This window comes from Tenrec ecaudatus, chromosome 5 (genome assembly GCF_050624435.1).
Source record: "Tenrec ecaudatus isolate mTenEca1 chromosome 5, mTenEca1.hap1, whole genome shotgun sequence".
NCBI classification, from domain to species: Eukaryota; Metazoa; Chordata; class Mammalia; order Afrosoricida; family Tenrecidae; genus Tenrec; species Tenrec ecaudatus.
Genome location: NC_134534.1, coordinates 132,958,974 through 132,978,699, shown reverse-complemented (window position 1 = coordinate 132,978,699; position 19,726 = coordinate 132,958,974). Strand labels below are relative to the sequence as shown.

At 39.4% G+C, this 19,726-nt stretch overlaps 1 protein-coding gene across 1 annotated transcript in view; it reads right to left on the bottom strand.

The window, feature by feature from the left end:
- The window catches only part of TMF1 (TATA element modulatory factor 1), a 48,564-nt gene that overhangs the window by 8,182 nt on the left and 20,656 nt on the right, over window positions 1-19,726 (bottom strand). The window contains exons 6-15 of the mRNA XM_075549907.1: window positions 18,737-18,879; window positions 18,341-18,507; window positions 17,964-18,120; window positions 9,038-9,130; window positions 8,206-8,362; window positions 5,467-5,659; window positions 4,013-4,082; window positions 3,608-3,700; window positions 2,275-2,376; window positions 1,849-2,001 (exon numbers count right to left, since the gene is read on the bottom strand). Of these exons, the coding sequence (XP_075406022.1) occupies window positions 1,849-2,001; window positions 2,275-2,376; window positions 3,608-3,700; window positions 4,013-4,082; window positions 5,467-5,659; window positions 8,206-8,362; window positions 9,038-9,130; window positions 17,964-18,120; window positions 18,341-18,507; window positions 18,737-18,879 (1,328 nt within the window). The remainder of the gene's footprint in view (window positions 1-1,848; window positions 2,002-2,274; window positions 2,377-3,607; window positions 3,701-4,012; window positions 4,083-5,466; window positions 5,660-8,205; window positions 8,363-9,037; window positions 9,131-17,963; window positions 18,121-18,340; window positions 18,508-18,736; window positions 18,880-19,726) is intronic.

Sequence of the window (19,726 nt, the reverse complement as noted above, 5' to 3'; positions counted from 1 at the left end):
AGACCCCAGACACTATCTCTTTTGATAGTTGGGCACCATTAGCTTTCTTCACCACATTTACTTATGCACCCATTTTGTCTTCAGCAATCATATGGGCAAGGTGAGCATCACAGAATGCCGTATTATTAGAACAAACTGTTCTTGTGTTGAGGGAGTACTTGAGTCGAGGCCCAATGTCAATCGGCAACCTTAATTCTTAACCTATAGATTTGAGTGCATAGTTCTATTCCCCTCTCATTATATAAAATTATATTTACATCTGTACATGCCCGTATTTTGACCTCTATAAATGTCCTTTGTCTGCTGGTTCTTTCCTCTGTTTCTTTTTACTTCCCTCTTGTTCCCCCATCATGTTCGGCCTTCATTCTGGTTTAGTAATTCCTCATTGCTACATTGCCCTTGATTAAGCCCCACTAGGCTTCCTATGCCCTTCTCTCCATTGATTTTAGTTTACTTGTTGTTCCCTTGTCCCTGGGTTGTTTCTCCAATACTTTTCCTTTCTCCCACCTCCCCTTCTCCTAATCCCTCCAGAACCATTGGTCCTGTTCCTTTCATCTCTGAATTATTTATCCCGCCTATCTTATCTAGATAGACATGTAGAGACATTAATAAGCACACAAACCAGGCAAAGCCAAACAAAACAAAGTCAAAACCAACAAAACAATAACAACTAAAAAAAACCAATAACAAAATGAAAGCTAGTGACAAAAATGGAAAAGCCTATAAATAGTTCAAGGTCTGTTTGTTGGTCTTTATGAGTGCTTTCCAGTCTGATGGGGTGCCACACTCTGTCTCCAAAGTCTATTTGTGGTATTATCCGGGAGTGTCACCACTCTGCTCCCCTTGCTGCTCTATTGCATGCCCTTAGTGTTTCGCTCCATTGTGATGGGGTCAATCTGGGCAGAATTCCCGCACTGTGTCTCCAGTGCTGTCCTATGGTTCAGTGAGGTACGTCGTGTCTCATGGAGGGGCCGGCCCTATGGTCCTCTCTATGCATTGTCTGCTCTGAGCAGGAATATTGTTCTCGGAGCTTGGTGGGCCAGGTTGTGTTGCCCTCCCTCTTCAGTTCTTCTGTGTGCTCTACTTAGACCTGCCCTTCTCCAAGCTGTAGCTTCAGTGCTGTCCTCTGAGGTGCATTCTTTGGGGGGGTGGGGGGGAGAGGGTTCACATAGTTGGGATTGAGGCAGGCCCCGCAGTAATCTTAGCAATATTAGTGATCGAAAAATGGTTCTGGGATTTGCATTCTTGTTTGGATTTGCATCCTTTGATGCCTAATGACATGGAACATCTTTATGTGCTTGGTGGCCAGCTTAATGTCTTCTTTGATGAAACATTTATTCAAGTCCTTGTTTATTTTATGGTTGGGTCATTTTTCTTTTTGTTGTTGAATGCATTAAGGTCTTGAAAAGCTAGAAATGAGGGGTGCTTCCTCCCTACTCATGTCATTTCCTTCTATGCATAGGGTTTTAGAGTCTGAATGTCTCTTCTCCCTTTTACTTACTCCTCACTGGGAAAGTCGGTGCAACTATCAAGTGACAGAGTTGGAAAGAACAAAGTAGATAATGCTTGGTGTGGCAATTTCCCTATTTCATCTTGGGAAAGAGCTGTTTAGAAGGGAGGTGTTCTGTACCAATAGAGGCCTAAATTTCACACACGGCCTGGCCTGCTAGAGCCCAGAAGTTCCTGTAACAGAGTATGTAATTTGGTTCCATTCTAGGACTCAGTTATCAGGCTCTCTGACCTCTCATCCTTATTTTATCTAACTAATCCATGTCCGCAACTTAAAGGATACATTTTGTACTTTACATGCCACTTACTTCTTATAGTACATTTAATTTTTTCCAATACCTGCAAATGAGTAATTTCTCCTTCCCTTAGCTTTAGCTGAGATTGCAAATTCTCAATGACACTCGATCCTGCTCCCATCCTTACAGCATCATAAAGACTGCTGCCATTTGCTGATGTTAACATGGGTCCAAATGAGTGATCATGAGGCTCATCCTATGTTAGGCAAAAGAAAGGACACATTAGTACAGGGTGTGTTCCATTATGAAGTTGAGATAAAGAGTTGTCAATCCTTGCTTTAAAATATCTATGACTTTCTCAAAGGCAGACATCATCTCCATTTCCTCACTGCAAAGAACACCCTTCACAAATACTCTGTTGCATTGCCTGTGGAGTGGCAAGATTCTGGTGATGGTCAATCTATCATAATTCATTCCTTTACCATTATTAAATTTTAGAACAGCTCTCATATTAGTAATAAAGTATCACCTGAGACAGAAAAGATGTTTGAAGCCCAGCCATATCAACTCCACTTATTGAACTTGAGCGTGAAATTGTAGGAGTACTAGAAACAGAAAATGGTTTGCGTTCCTAAAAGGAATTTAAAAAAAAAATCCAGATTAAAGAGCAAATTAAATTTTAGAAAAAGAAAATTTTCTAAGATCAATGATATAAAACATTCATTCTCATTTCTTTTAAAATGTTAACAAATATGATTTGCGATGTTTTATCAAAGGCACAACACTCAATTTATAAGTAGAAATAAAGAAACCACACTGACATGGAGTCAATGCTGACTCATAGCCACCCCGCCGTGGGGTTCCAAGACTGTAACTGGTACAGGAGTAGGAAGCCCAGTCAGTCTCCCTGGGAGCTGCTGGTGGCTTCCAACCGCTGACCAAGCAGATGACAGCCCAACGAGTAACCACTACACCACCAGGGCCCTTGATATAATAACCTCAGGATCATTTGGGTTTGGTTTTCAGTATGATTTGGCTTTTCTTTTCTCATGTGATGAGAATGTTTTTGTTGAAACAATTACATGAACTAAGTTACAATGCCATAACGTGCCACCACAATTTGATCTATTTCTCTGGAATAAAAATTACTGTTAAGTTTTAAATACAATAAACTATAAAAAAATTTTCCATTTTCCATTCTGATTGTATTCTTTTAAATTCCACTAGTTCTGGTAAGTTTTTTACAGTTTTCATATACTAACCACTAAATATATTCCATCTTCTAAATATAAAACTGTCTTTAAAAAAATATTACTTCCACTAATCAGAAGGGAAAGGAACAGACCAGCTATTCTCTGAAGGTTGTTGAGGGGTCAAATGAGGTGGAACATAAATAGTGCGATGACAAGTTTTACTTTAAAAAGGAGAAGGGTTAGACCTGATGCGAGGGGCTTAAGTGGAGAGCAAATGCTTTGAGAATGATTGGGGCAGGGAATGTATGGATGTGCTTTATACAATTGATGTATGTATATGTATGGATTGTGATAAGAGTTGTATGAGTCCCTAATAAAATGCAAAAAAAGAAAAGAGGAGAAAAAAATGATTAGGGCAAAGAAAAAAAAAAGGAGAAGGGGTTCTGAAAATGAAATATACTAAAATCCACAGAATTTGTAGATATACCAGGTAAAGGTGGATTTACTCTGAGCAGGACACTGCTTATACTACAACTCATCACTCTACCGATTTCAGTAATTTTAAAATGGTATTTATAAAGTATAACTAAAATTACATAACAATCATTGATTAATCAAAACCATCACTGAATGGTTACCCCAGAAACAAAGAGAGAGAAAAAAACATACCTTTTCTTTTAGTGCTTCCTGAGTGAAAATTGCTTTCTTCCTTTCTTGTTCAAGTTTCATTTTCTCCATTTCCAACTGACTATTCAGTAGTAGCTAATGGAGGAAGATAAAGTTAGATAATTTCTATGGTATTCACTCAAGAAATCATATGAAGCCAGGCTTAAAATTAGGATCATTAAGTATGAGAAAGCTTCGAGATGTTTGCTGAAAATGGAATGAAAAGATAATGGCATTTTCCCAGAAACTTTTTGAAGCCCTTTCATATATTCTCTTTTTTGGTTTGTCTCAAACCAAGTTCCAAAAGCAGTGATCTCATCCAATTCGCCCTGGCTTCTCATTAGTCTCTCTTCACCCCACTATTCTCTAATGTAAACCTGAAAAGATGAGCAAGTAATTAAAAAGTACCTTTTCTTTCCTTGTGTCTTCTAGTGTTCTGACATATTCATCTTTTAGGTTTTCTAATTCAACTTGGTACCTATTACACAAGAGGGAATTAAGCAAAACAAACAAAAAAGGTGATTGTACAGAGTATTAAAAACTACTTTATTTACCCTGATTCCAAGCCCACATTAGTGATTTGCCAACTGCATTCCTAGATCACTTGGGTTCCATTGAGAAATCAAAGTACAAATGAAACACCTTTTGTCCTTTTTGTTCACTGGTGCTCTGGGTTAAGATTTCATTTGAAACATACTTTCTAAAACAATTCTCAATACCACCATCCCGGGCTTCTAAAAAACTTGTTAATGTCTGTAAAAGTTACAAATCCTTTATAAATGAGCATGTCTGGGTGATTTTTCTTAAAAATAGAATTTCCAAGGGAAAGCTCAGAGCAAAACATCGCTTCATTATAATTCCAGAGAGCTGTATTCTATAGCTTATAACTTTCAAAAACAGACCTCTGTTTAGATAGGCTGGAATGCTGCTTTGTAAAAAAAATCCCTTTTCTAATTTACAAACACGCTCATTGAATACTCGTACATTTGCCTGCTTACAGGCCCCTTGGAAAACTAAGATTAAAACTATGACTTGTCCTGCAAAAAGGCACAAACATACAAAAAAGAACCTCAAGTGTCTATGTGACATGACACACAGAATTCAGGAACAGTGATGGGAATAGTGATACCAGAAGGGTAAGGGGAGGAAGAGAGGAAGGGGGAACCGATCACAGTGATCGACACAACCACACACATACTCCTCCAGGGGACAAACGACAGAAACCATGGGGGAAGGGAGACAGAGATCAGTTTAAGATATGAAAATAACAGTGATTTAGAATTTATCAAGGGGTCACGTGGGGGGCGGGGGGAGGAGCTGATATCAAGGGCTCAGTAGAAAGTAAATGTCTAGAAAAGAATGACGGTGTCCCAAATAAAATGTAAAAGAAGAAAAGAGAAAAAAATGATTAGGGCAAAGACTGTACAGATGTGCTTTATACAATTGATGTATGTATAAGTATGAACTGTGAAAAGAGTTGTATCAGTCCCTAATAAATTGTTAAAATAAATAAATTAATTTTAAAAAATATTCAAATCAAAAAAAAAAAGAAAGAAAAGAATGACGGCAACATATGTACAAACATGCTCGATACAAATGATTGTTAAAATAACTAATAAATATATAAAACACTTATATAATATATAATAGGTTTATATAATAATATAAATAATAATTTTAAAGCATGTGAGATTTAATGCATCCTGCACTAGTATGCTAAATCTTCTTACAATGACCTTGACTTTCAACAGCAAAACTATTTTTAGCGCTCAGTGCTATAAAACTAAAAGCCAACATGGACTTTAAACAGCTCTTCAAACTGACATGAGACTACCAAGAATAACTGCAGAAATCCAGCTCACCGGTTATTTTCATCCTCCAGCTTTCTCAGCTTCTTTTTCTCCGCCTCGAGCTGGGCCTGAAATCTACCACTTTCCTGCCGTAACAGAGAATTCTGTGACTCCAAGGACGACGTTTGAACCTTGCTGGCCAGGAGCTCTTCTGTCGCTGCACGCTCTCTTTCAACTGCTGCAGCCAGCAAAGTCTGGGACTCACCTGATTGTATGACATGAGAAAATTAAAACACAAAAATAAAAAAGACTCACATTCCTAAGTGACCAAGTAGATCCAGACTTCCAACATACAGTGATGCAAATCGCCATACTGAATGCTGACAGAACGCTGACAGAAGTATGGGTATGCCTTGCTTTATTGATCTTCGCTTGTTGCATTTCGTAAATACCGTGTTTCTTTCGTATAAACTGAGGTTTGTGGCGATCCTGCATGGACCAAGTCCCTCAGAGCTATTCATCCCACTGAATGTTCTTCTCATTTTGGGTGTCTGTGTCATACTCTGGTAATTCTCACAATATTTCAATGTTTTCACAATGCTATTATTCTACACTTAATAGACTGGCATATACATTTGGAAGCATAAATTTGTGTGTGACTCACTTTATCAAGATACCCACTTTAGTGCAGTGGTCTGGAAAGAAATCAGTTTCCCCAAGATCTGTCTGTACTTAGTGCCTAAACCCGGGAAGCCCAGAGAGAAAGAAATGCAGTAACTTGCTCTATCTAACCCCCACCAAAAATATCTTAATTAGATTGTGGAGTAATGTATTTAAAAAGTAATAGGGTAAAAAAGAGAAAAAAAGTAGTGGATCTCAAAATTTGCCGGAACAAATGGTCGCTTATAAATTAAAAAACTCAAACAAAACCTCATACCATATTTACAACAAATTAACTTAAAATGGAGCATAGACAAATGCAAAACAAAGTAAAAATGTTAAAGAGAATAAAATCTTTGGGATCTAGAGATAGGTAAAAAATACTTAGATTTAGTATCACGAGTATGAGCTGTAAGAGGAAAAATTGGCAGTCCAAATTTCATCAAAATTCTAAACTTTTGGTCTATACAAGTCCATGGGAAGATAATGGTCCATGAAAACTCAGTTTTCAGAACTTAGACCAGGAGAAAAGACGCACTGGGAGACGCTATTTGTGAATCACATGTCCAACAAAGGATCAGTGAGTATATGTAGACATTTCACCAAGGCAGATGTACAATAAGAAAATAAGCATATGAAAATATGTTTCACGCACTGGTCATTAAGAAAAATGTATACCCATAATTTTTTTAAATATATGGAAGTTCATCTAGTCAGGAAGATTTTTTTCTTAGACAGATAAGCTTTTTGGGGGGACAAAGAAATGCCAATTAAAAAGACAGTGGATGTGCTACTTTCATTAAAGCAGCCTGGATGGACCCAGCACCTATTCACCGAGCTTCCCCCAGCCATTGACAGCGCCCTACAGCAGCGGGAGACCACCTGAACCTGGGCTTGGAAGGCAATGGCCTCACTAACCCCTTCTGGTTTGCAGGGAGCAGCCAGAGAAGCTAGGTGACTTGCTTCACACTGATTGGTTGATCTAAAATGAACTAAAACAGAGTATATTCCACGTATCCTTTATATACTCACTAGATCACGATGCCTCTAAATGACAGTCAATGCTGGACACAGCAGACACACACAAATTCCTCATGAACTACATGAGGGGGTTTAACCCCAGTCCTGCACTGCAGGCTAGACAGGAGCTTGTGCACTGGTACAGATAAGGGATAAGAGCTCACGACGCACGGAATCTGGAAACAGGAATGGGAGTAACAATACCAGGAGGGTAGGAGGAAAGTAGGGAGGGGAGAGGAAGGGGGACTCTATTGCAATGATTGACACATAACTACCCCACCCCACCAGAGGGACGAACAACAGAAACAGTGGGGGAAGGGAGACAGCGGTTGGTGAAAGATATGAAAATAATCATTTATAATTTATCAAGGGGTCATGTCAGTGGGAGCCAGGGAGGGAAGGGGAAAAAAGAGGAGGTGATACCAAGGGCTCAAACGGAAAGTAAATGTTTAGAAAATAATGATGGCAACATATGTACAAATATGCTTGAACAGTTGATGTATGGATTGTTATAAGAGCTGTAAGAGCCCCAATAAAATAATCTTTTAATTAAAAAAAAGTTTGTGGAAAGGAAAAGATAATAGAATTTTTGCCACAAACTTATCAGAGGCCCCTTGTAAATGTCTGTGTTTGAAGATAAAATCAAGGAATAATCTTATTTATTATAAAGCAGCACCAAAGAGCAACCCAGGGCAGGTCTGTAAAGAAGGAACATATGGAATCTTAAGACTGCATGTGTTTTTCTACTATGGTTTGATCCAGAACCGCCTCAGATCTATCTCTGCTCTTGGGAAACTGCCAATCTCTCCTACACTAGTCAGACAAGATAAAAAGTGGTCAAATTTACCAACAGACAAGAAAAACATGGAGTGCCATAGTCCATACAAGAAGGGAAGAGCAACACAGAAGTGCTTTTGACAGTGTATGACATGATGGGTAAGGGGGACGTTATTTGAAAGAGTCACAGCTACAGTACTAGAAGATAAATGTACTAAAAGAGAAAGGTTCAAAATCTACAAGTGAGACAATAGTGACTATCAGAGCAAGTGAATTCAATTTCATACCATTCTTCTAATTCCACCAACAAGATGGAAGAACTTCTGCCTCGAGTATAAAAACCAGAGCAGTTACCTAGTCTATCGGAAAGATTCTTCTCCAACTTCTCCCACGAGGATGTCTGGGACCCTAAAGTTGCTTGCAAATTTTCTATCTGGCGAAGTAATGGTCTTGTTGTTGAAGAAACATTTTGACTCAGTTCTTGGTTTCGATTCTCTGCTTCCTGGAGTCTCTGAATCATGAAATTCTTAAGTTATTACCACAGACAGCAATAAAAACACTAACAAATCTAAACTTCATGAGATATTTCTAGAAAGAAAAAATATTTTCCCTGAGACTTTTAACTTATTTTCTAACTGGTCAATCCTTAAAGTTAAGAGTTCGGGTTTATAACAGAATATTTAAATAAATGCTTCTTTATAGACCATATCTAAAATAAAGATAGTCTTTACCTAAAGGGAATGAATAAATCCAATATCCCAGTAGACATCTCACCCAAGTATTTTTACCTATCTATAAACGCAGAAAGATCAATCTGAGCCACACTTCCTTTTCCTACATATCATCGATGACTGAAAATAAGTAAAATAAAACTGGGCACCAATTACTTGCCCACAGTAATCAAAGAATAACAATGATAAATAAGACAAAACTACAGATTAGGAAATAATACTGAGTATGAACAATAAATCTTTCACGATGAAATTACTTCATATAAACAAAACTAGAAACTGTTTTTGCATAATTTGAATTACCCACTATGATTTTATTCTTATAACCATACAAATATAGCAAATGAAAGGTACATTAGTTATCTTCTCAATTCTAGGAATATTACCACTAGGAGTAATTTTTTACTTCTTGGAGAAAATATAAAGCACCCTTGGATGTTTTGACTGTGACATACCTGCTGGAGTTCGCTGATCTCATGACGTAAGTAATCCTCTTTCCTGGCGGCTGTTTGCTCTGCTCGCTGCAGTGCCAGCCTGAGGTCCCCCACCTGTCGGAAGAGAAACACACACGATCAACATTATCCAAGGGTTTGTACAACTCGTTAGTCTTGTGTCAATTACTCTTCTAAGTAACACTAGTACTACCTCCACCAATTCTCAAAGCAGCACCTACTCAGGAAAGCACTCTACCAGGCAAAAGAAAGTATGTAAATATGCACAGCCTGTGCCAGGTCATCTAAGAGGAAAGACAATGAACTCAGGGATGCTTGAAATGTAAGGGAGGATCTGGCAGGACCAAAAGCCAAACCTGCTGCCATCGAGCCAACCCTGACTCATACAGACCCTACGCAGGATCTGCACAGGAGTGGAAAGCTTGAATCTTCTCTCTCAGAGCAGCTGACGGGTTTGAAGTGCCGACCTAAGCTCCTAAAACCAAGTATTACACTCAGCTACAGACTGTAAACTGCCACTGCGTTTTGGGAAGATTATGGTAACAAGTTTGAAGAGTAGGGCTTTGAACAGGTTTAGTCGTGACCAACGCAGTGAAAATGGAACTGATTTGAGCAGGTAAGCTGTGGGTATACCAAGATAACAACCAGGCTAGGAAAACAATCAGTCAAAGATCTGGCATGGGAGGCTAGGCAGAGGCTTAGTCAGCCCCTTCAGGAGCATCAACTAGGAGGCTGGAGTATTTCCAGCAATACGGTGCACAATATGCATTCAAAGGAGTGCAGCTGGCCACCTCTTGGAGCATGCACTGCTGATTTGACCCTGCTGGCCACCTCTTGGAGCATGCACTGCTGATTTGACCCTGCTGGCCACCTCTTAGAGCATGCACTGCTGATTTGACTCTGCTGGCCACCTCTTGGAGCATGCACTGCTGATTTGACTCTGCTGGTCAAGACACTGCTAGGTAACACACACTGTACTTGTTTATACATGGAAATAAACAGGGGGAAAAAGATGAGCACTGTAAGTTATTAGGGAAAAGCAAATAAAACTACAATGAGACAGCACTGTACACCTACTAGGATGGTTATGGTCAATCACAAAAATTAAAAAAGGCAGTAAGTATTGAAGAAAATGAGTTGGAACCCTCAAGCACTGATGGTCGGGATGCAAAATGATACAAGTACTGCGGGAACAATTTGGCAATTTCTCAAAAAATGAAACATCAAGTTACTCTACAGCCTATCCATTCCATTTGTAGGTCTATCCAAAAGGACTCAAAACCTCTGTTCCAACACAAACCTGTACATCAATGTTCACAGCAGCATTCATAACAGCCCAACATGGAAACAACCCAGACATCCCTCAACTAATGATAAATAAAAGGCAGTACATCCATAAAATATTATTCAGCCATGGAAAGGGATGAACTAACAATACATTCTAGAACGTGAACCATGAAAATAGTATGCAAAGTAGAAATAGCCAGATACAAAAGACCACATACTGCATGATTCCATTGATGTGAAATGTCCCAAACCAGCAAATCCATAGAAACAGAAAGTGGATCAGTGATTGACTGTCAAAGGCGGGGAGCTGTTAACACACACAAGGCTTCTTCTGGAGACTGAAGATGTCAGCACGAAGACAGTGGCTATGGTTGCCCAACACTCTGAATCTGCTAAAGCCACATTGTACACTTCTGAATGGCTAGAACAATGACTGTTCTACATGTTGTCATCTCAATTAAGTGTCTTAATAAAGGGCATTAGAAAAGGAAAACATTCCCTAAAATCCAAAAACATATCTAAAACATATATAACTTGGGTGATATAACCCACAAAAAGATACTTTTTCAAGGGAACTGCAGAACACAAATTAGGGAATGCACATACAAGTCCAAGATTAAGAAGCAGAGAAATTTCAAGCTTTCCTCAGCAGTTTTTATTTTAGTAATAACATTATTAATACCATGAATAAATTTTAATTAAAATAAAGTGAATAAGTAACCATGTAAATGTTAGGAAACGAGATCTTTTTTGTTAGACCATTATTTGCAGTGTAAGACTAAAAAACAGAAGCAGATATTTTTAAAATTAAATAAAAATTAAAACCTTGTAATGTTAAATTGAAGTGGACAAAGCAATATAATCTCAAGATAGTTAATTATTTGTAAAAGTATATATTATCTGGCCCCATCTACTATGAAAATTTAGAAGCAATAAAAAGCCACTAGTACCAATGTATAAATGTGCTTGACACAAATGGATGTATGTATAGATTGTGATAAAAGGTTGTACGAGCCCCCAATAAAATGATTTTTTTTTTAAACCCACTAATACAAAGTATTCCTAGTAACCAAATTATGGTCTCTAAGAACCTTTTCCCATTAAAAGAGACTGAGTTACTAGAGAAACAGTTTTGAGTTTAGGATAAGAAATGTGGAGGGAACTGATTACAAGGATCCACATGTGACCTCTTCCCTGGGAGAGGGACAGCAGAGAAGGGGGGAAGGGAGACTCCGGATAGGGCAAGATATGACAAAATAACGAGGTATAAATTACCAAGGGCACATGTGGGAGGGGGGAAAGGGGAGGGAGGGGAAAAAAAAAGAGGACCTGATGCAAGGGGCTTAAGTGGAGAGCAAATGCCTTGAGAATGATTGGGGCAGGGAATGTATGAATGTGCTTTATACAATTGATGTATGTATATGTAGGGATGGTGATAAGAGTTGTGTGAGTCCCTAATAAAATGTAAAAAAAGAAAAGAGGAGAAAAAATGATTAGGGCAAAGACCGTACAGATGTGCTTTATACAATTGATGTACATATATGTATTAACTGTGATAAGAATTGTATGAGCCCCAATAAATTGTTAAAAAAAAAAAGAAAGAAATGTGGAATACGAGGGCATATCCCCCCAAAACTGGAATTGCGCTGGGTGAAGCAGAGCTTTTGTAGTATGAGTTGTTCCTGCTAGGCAAGCATCAAGTAGCTCTCTCTGAGTTAGTGCACCCAGTGGTGTAGCCTGGGAAGGTTCTCTCTGGTCACAATGAACGTTTTCATAAAAGCAGTTTCGGCAGGTGGTAGTGGTGGTGGTGTGTGCGCGCGATGGCTGATTTAAGAGAACAGCACGAGGCTGTGAAATTCTGTTTCCTGCTTGGGGCCGGGGGATGCCGCAGAAACCATTGTGTTGTTGAACACAGCATAAAACGACAGCTATGGGAGAAACTCAAGTGTACAAGTGGTTCTCTCATTTCAAAAAAGGTAAAATGTCAATTGACGACAAACTTCATTCAGAATGTCCATCAACTTCTCGAATGGACGAAAATTTCAACTCATAGTTCATTTGGAGTTCATTCCACTAGGTCAGACTGTTAATCAAGCTTTCTATTTAGAGGTTCTTAAAAGATTTCATAACTGTACAACAAAAAAGGCCTGATTTGTGTCAGAGAGGGGACTGGTTTTGCCACCACGACAATGCACCTGCTCACGCAGCCATCTCAGTGCACCAGGTTTTGGGGAAAAAAAACTCCAAAAAACACAGCATGTCTCTCGTGCCTCACACACTTTACTCTCCTGACCTCGCTCTGTGTGACTTGTTTTTGTTTCTGTGAATGAAGAGATACATGAATGGACAGCAATTTGAGGATGTAGAAGAGGTGAAGAAAAAAACAAGGGAGGTGCTATCAGCCATCCAAAAAGATGAGCTTCAAAAATATTTCCAAGATAATGAGGGTAACGAATGTACAAATGTGCTTTACACAATTGATGTATGTATGGATTGTTTTGAGTTGTATGAGCCCCCAATAAAATGATTAAAGGAGAAAAAGAAAAATATATATTTCCAAGAATGGAATTACAGATTTGACAAATGTATTCAGTACTTTGAAGGTATACATAACTTTGAAAAACACATCTGTTTTGGGGCTCTTGGGGGGTTACCCCCTCATATGAGCCTGGAATATGGTGTGCTTTTGTGAACTAATGTGACTACATTCATTTCCTATGCTGCTTTAAACAACACAAACTTACTCTATCACCGCTCTAGAGGGAAATTCGTTTCAATGAGATCAAAGCAACCTATCAACACAGAAAGGAGCTGGAGAGGAGAATCCATTTCCCTGCCTTTTCGAGGATCTAGAAGTTGTGCAGGAATTCATTTTCCTTGGATCCACAATCAATGAGCATGGAAGCCGCAGTCAAGAAATCAAATGACATATGGCATCGAGCACATCTGCTGCACAGACCTCGTACATACTGACGGGCAAAGATGCCACTCTGAGACCTACAGCCCGACCAAGAGCATGATATTTTCCACAGCCTCATAGGCGTGTGAAAACTGGACACTGATTTTAAAAAATCAAGGAAATGATATATTTGGATTATGGTGGTGAAGAATATCTAAAGTATTGTGGACTGCCAGAATTTAAATTCTGAATATAAATTCAGAATATTTAAAGCATTGTGGACAACAGAAACAAATACTCCTTAGACAGGAAGAGGGTGAAACTTTGTTTCCCACACTTTGGACATAGTATCATGAGAGGCCGGTCCCTGGAAAAGGGCATCATACTTGGTAATGTAGAAGATCAGCAAGAGAGGAAGACTCTTGGTGAAATGGAATGACACAGGGACTGCAGCAATGATTGTGAGGATGGCCAGAGCTGGGCAGTGTTCTGTCTCACGGTACGTGGGGTAGCTATGAGTCTGAACAAACTCAGCAGTAGCTAATAACAACAGAGCTACATCCCTTGGTTCAATTCTCCATCCTCAGAGTCAACAGGGTAACATTTTAAAATCTCTTTGTTTGCGTCCATCTTGACGTCACCTTCCGCCTTCCGTGTCAAATCTCCCTCCGTGTCTTTCTCGTGTATAAGGATGCACGTGGCCACAGCTAGAGTCAATCTAGATAATCCAGCATATTCTCCCACTCTCAGAAGCCTCACCATAACAGCACATCAGAAAGTCCTTTTTTTATGCCATACAAGGTAACATACACAAGTACCAGGAATTAGGATTTAGAAAACTTTGTGGGGGAACCATGGGGTTCTGGTCTCTGTATCCAGAAGGAGACCTGACACAGAAGAAAGGAGTCATGTGAGCACTGAGATTGAGACTGGAGGGACACAGCCATAAAACATAGAATGCCCCCTCATAGAGGGGTTTAGGAGAGGAGATGGGTTAATTAGGGTGTGAGGTCGTATCGATGAAGAACACAGCTTTCCCCCGGATCCTGGTTGCTTCCTCCCCCCAACTACCATGATCCGAATTCTACCTTGCAGGGCTGGATAGGACGGAGGCTGTACACTGGTGCATATGAGGGTTGGAGGTACAGGGAATCCAGAGTGGATGATGCCTTCGGGACCAGGGGTGTGGGGGACGATGCTGGGAGAGTGGAGGGTGAGTGGGTTGGAAAGGGGGAACTGATTACAAGGATCCACATGTGACCTCTTCCCTGGGAGAGGGACAGCAGAGAAGGGGGGAAGGGAGACTCCGGATAGGACAAGATATGACAAAACAATGATGTATAAATTACCAAGGGCATATGAGGGAGGGGGGAATGGGGAGGGAGGGAGGGAAAAAAAGAGGACCTGATGCAAGGGGCTTAAGTGGAGAGCAAATGCCTTGAGAATGATTGGGGCAGGGAATGTATGGATGTGCTTTATACAATTGATGTATGTATATGTATGGATTGTGGTAAGAGTTGTACGAGTCCCTAATAAAATGTAAAAGAAGAAAAGAGAAAAAAAAAAACAGAATGCTAGCAGCCACCAGAAGCTCCAAGAGGCAAGGATACACTCTCCCGTAGAGCCTCCATGGACAACAATCCTGCCCACCCCTTGATTCTGGCCTGTGATGCTGATTTCAGACTTCTGCCATCCAGAACTGAGAGATTAAGTGTCTGTTAAAGCCATCAAGTTATGGGAACAGAGACAGGAACCATACAGTGGTCATCACAGAAAGTCACTTCAATCATCTTAAAGGGGCTACCAACTGGCTGAAGATAGAATAATTTCAACATAATTAAAAACTATGATTAAAACAAAATACCTTAAAAAAAACAATCCCAAAAGATTAGCTCCGATTGCTACATTAAAAATAAAAAGGCATGCCAAAATACATACTAGTCATCTACCTTTTTTGTTATTTTTCTAATCATTTTATTAGGGGCTCATACAACTTCTATCACAATCCATCCATACATCAATTGTGTAAAGCACATTTGTACATTCATTGCCCTCATCATTCTTAAAACATTTGCTCTCCACCCAAGCTCCTGGCATCAGGTCCTCAATTTTCCCCTCCCTCCTTTCTCATGAACCCTTGATGATTTATAAATTATTATTTTGTCATATCTTGCTCTGTCCCATGTCTCCCTTCACCCACTTTTCTGTTGTCCATCCCCCAGGGAGGACACATGTAGATCCTTGAAATCGGTTCCCCCTTTCCAACCCATCCTCCCTATGCCCTCCCTGTGGTCCTGAGGGAATCATCCACCCTGGATTCCCTGTGTTTCCAGTTCCCATCTGCAAACCCACCTTTTAAAGTAAGAAAATACCTATTTCTTGTTGATGTGACCATTCTTCATTCATTAAACTCTTAACAAGTTAAAAAAAACAAGTGGTAGCCTTGAAGCTCGTACATTTTTCAACTCTAGAAGAACTAACTGATCAAGACAGCCATCATGAATGGGTGCTAAAGCCTAAGGAGAAAGGCTTACGGGGACTTTTATAACCCAAGGCTCAGGCTGCTATGATATAAATTCTCTGATAAACCTTGCCACTGCTCACAGGGTCTAGCGTCGCGTACCACGGGGGCAATGGAGCAGGCACACCGCCACTCACAAAGTTCTCTTCCTGCAAATACTACACCTTAACTCCATTCACTTGAACGTTTAAATTTACAGAAAAGATAGGGGCCACAGGAAAAACTTGACTGTCACCCCAAGGAAGCAATCAGACACACACCCATAGAGCAGTCATTCTACATTAGGAACAAATAATGGCTTCTTCACCAAGTCAATGCATGGGAGGTGGGGTGGGGACTCTTCTCACTTAAATAACTTTTGAGACAGTCGAGGAAACTTGGATAGAGCCTGGACAGTACACATTAAGGAGTCAATGCTATTTTGTTAGATGTAGTTAGCTAAGAAGGGGTCTTTTTTCTTAGACACATATGGATATTTATAAGGGGAATTTATATTTTCAGCACACTTGAAAATCTTAGAGCCACAAGAAGGGAAAAAGAAAGACAAAGCAACTGGCCAACCACTGATATTATGAATTCTTGCAAGAAGGCTTATTATTAATTCTTGCAAGAACAACTCATTATCACAGCCTCTGCTCTCACGTATGTTCAGAAAGTTTTAATACAATACCTGAAAATACCTATCAGGGAAGGGGGGAGCAGGACTACTTTCTTTTGGAGTGGTCTTAGGAAAGGTTTCCGAGAGGCTGCAGTGTTGCAGCAGCATAGGAAAACGTAATTCGGTGTTGCTCAACCACCAGGCCTCACAGGGAAAGTGCAAGCAGTGAAAGTACCAGTGCCAGTGGGGCTTCAATAAGTTTGTGGGAGATGGAATGAACACATAAGCAAATTTTTCAAAATTTTCAAGTTCCTTCGTGTCTTTTAAAAAAACCTGTATAAATGGTTGTAGAGCAAGTGACTGCCGAGGGCTTTAAAGGACAGGCTAGTCAGCTGGGAAAGGTTAAATGCCTGTGGGGGCAAGAAAAGTTGGATAAAAGACCAACCAAGCACTGACGAATAGTGTGGTTGAATATAAAAACTTAGAGGTAACCGGGCAAATGAGCCGGCTAACGCAACAATCTATTCTAGACCCGAAGTCAAAGGTATGTCAAAGGAGGGGTTCTCATGTATAAATGAGCAAATCACAAACAAAACACCAAATCCATTGCCGTTCAGTTGGTTCCAGCTCCTAGAAATCCTACAGGACAGAGTAGGAACGCCCCATGGGGTTTCCGAGACTGTAATCTTTACACAAGCAGACTGCCACAACTGTCTCCTGAGAAGCAATTAGTAGGTTTGAACCACTGACTCTGAGGTTAGCAGCCTAGTGCTCAACCACTTGCACCACCAGAGCTCCTGTAAGAGAAACAGACTGTAGTGCAAGGCCAGAATCTTTCTCTCTAGGACAAATAAGCACATGTTCCTTGACAGCAGAATCCCAATGTCAGAATTCCTTGATTATTAAGTCATTTTTCATATAACTCATATTAATTTTTTCTCTTTTTTTTCATATTAATTTTTTCAAAAGGAAGCATGTGACCAATAGCTAACTACATAAACATTCTGATTTTATAAAACAAATATTGCCCTTTAAAAAACACCTTGTTGAATTGTATGAGCCCCAATAAATTGTTAAAAAAAAATCATTCTATTGGGCCTCATACAACTTATCACAATCCATCCATCCACCCATCCATCCATCCATCCATCCATCCATCCATCCGTGTCAAGCAGTTTTAATTAATGTATAGCTTGTTATAAGAGCTGTAAGAGCCCCCAATAAAATGATTTTTAAAAACAAACAAAAAAAACACCTTGTCTGTGTACCATGAATGCTCTAGAACCACACTCAATATTTAGTGTGTGTGTGTGTGTGTGTATATATATATATATATATATATATATATACACACACACACACACACACACACACACACACACACACACGTGCATGTCTCTGGTAAAAGGTCCCTAACGCTCACCATATTCACTCATCAAATAGGTCTAAAACTCCCAGGAAACAAAGCAATACTGGGAAGATGTCAGCATCACCTTAGTAATAGTTTACAACAAAACTTAACACAATTCAGGACTCTCTGAAATATGCCCCAACAGAATAGCTAGTGAAATGGTTAATTTTTCAAAAGCATATGGAACATTTCAATGCCTTGTCCCCTGCTTACTTGAATCGCTAATGTTTCGTGTTGCTGGCGGGCTTCTTCCTGGGCTTTCTCTAACGCGGCAGAAAGCTCTTCCTTCGCTTTCATCTCATGGCTCAGAGCAACTTCCTGTGCCTCGCTGTCCTTTGCAGCATTGGCTTTGTGAAGCTCAGTAAGTTCTCTTGAGAAATCAGATCGACAGTGTTTATTGAAAATAATATGCAGTAACACTATGACAATCTACAGAATGAGGGAGAGTTTACCACATATTTAACAAGGGCCACAATGGGGGATACTCTGTTGAGCTTGCTTTGACCAGTAAGCAAATTTATTCAAAGTATGTACAATAAGTTTGACAGTATTGCTAGAAATCGGTAACAAGAGTATTTCCATTTTCTTACTTGTATGCACTATCAAGGGCAGCCTGAATGCTTCGGTTCTTTTCTTCCAGTTCATCCTTGTCCACCTGAAGCCGGCCGAGATCCTTCTCCTGACGCTCTACCACGGAATTGAGCTTCTTAATGTTTTCTCGGTGTTGTTTCTCAACCTCTTCTTTGCCATCGAGTACCTATTTTTTCAGAGACAGATTGAAGCATTTTTCAACAAGTAACACCTTAGTATACTTGGTAGGATCCTCCTCCTTTCAAATGAAGGAAGATTTTAAACATCTGTGTATTTGTTTGAACACTTCACACATCATAGTGCCCCATTAAATCATTCTAAGTGCTCCCAAACCATGTCCAGTTGTTCATAAAAGTAATACCAAAAGATACACGGAACGGTTAGCAGCTACTCACCTGTTTTAAATGTTGCAACTCCTCTTCAAACTCTTTAACTTTTTTGTTGAGCTTTATAGTAATATTTTCATTTTCTTTCTCTTTAGCTCTTAATTTCTTAATGATGTTAGAGTTATGCAACTGCTGCTTTGAAAGTTTTTCTCCTGGTAATGGTAAAAATAAATAAATAGAGGGTAGATTCTATTAATATTGATTCCTTAAGGTTCTGAATGTTTTATCAAACCAATGACATAAAATGGTAAAATTAAAAAAAATAAATTTGAACAGGCATATAAGAACTGATTAATGAATTATTCGGTGCAAGGACTTGGAGGAATGAGTATTTGCAAAGTTTAAGGAATTACTCTCACACATTACTTATTAATCTCAACAGAAAAATTTGTCACAAAAGAACAATGTGGCAACCACATTCTTAATCAAGCTTTGGATTTTGACATCACCAATTGGGTAAGTGCAACTGGAGTGAGGGAGTAGTAGGTGCACATGCTATTTCAATGAGAATATTTTATTGGAATTTAATCACAAGGAAACCAACTAATTCCCCAGTGTGAGGCATTCTATAGGAAAACTGGCCTGGACCCTACAAAGCTTTCAAGGTCATGACAAAAGGACTACCCTAGATTAAAGGGACCTAATAGTCAAATGAACCACACCCACTTTTATTAGATCCTGCAAAAAGTGGGATGGGACAGGGAGTCTTTTTTAGACATAATGGGATAATCTGAGGACAACTGATGAGCTCCACATTGCATTAGATATTTTCCTAGGTATAATTATGAAATGCCTACGTAAAAGAGTATACTTGAGTTTGGGAGCTGCATACTATTTGGGGTAGGATGGCATGCTATCTGTAACTTGCATTCAAATGGTAGGGCAAAAGGTTAGTAGATGAATATGTACAATAAATAAAAGGTCTAGCACGTTGTTTCAGTTAATGAACTTAGGTAATGAAGTAACCAAGCATTCACAGTAGTGCTTTCCATTTTTCTA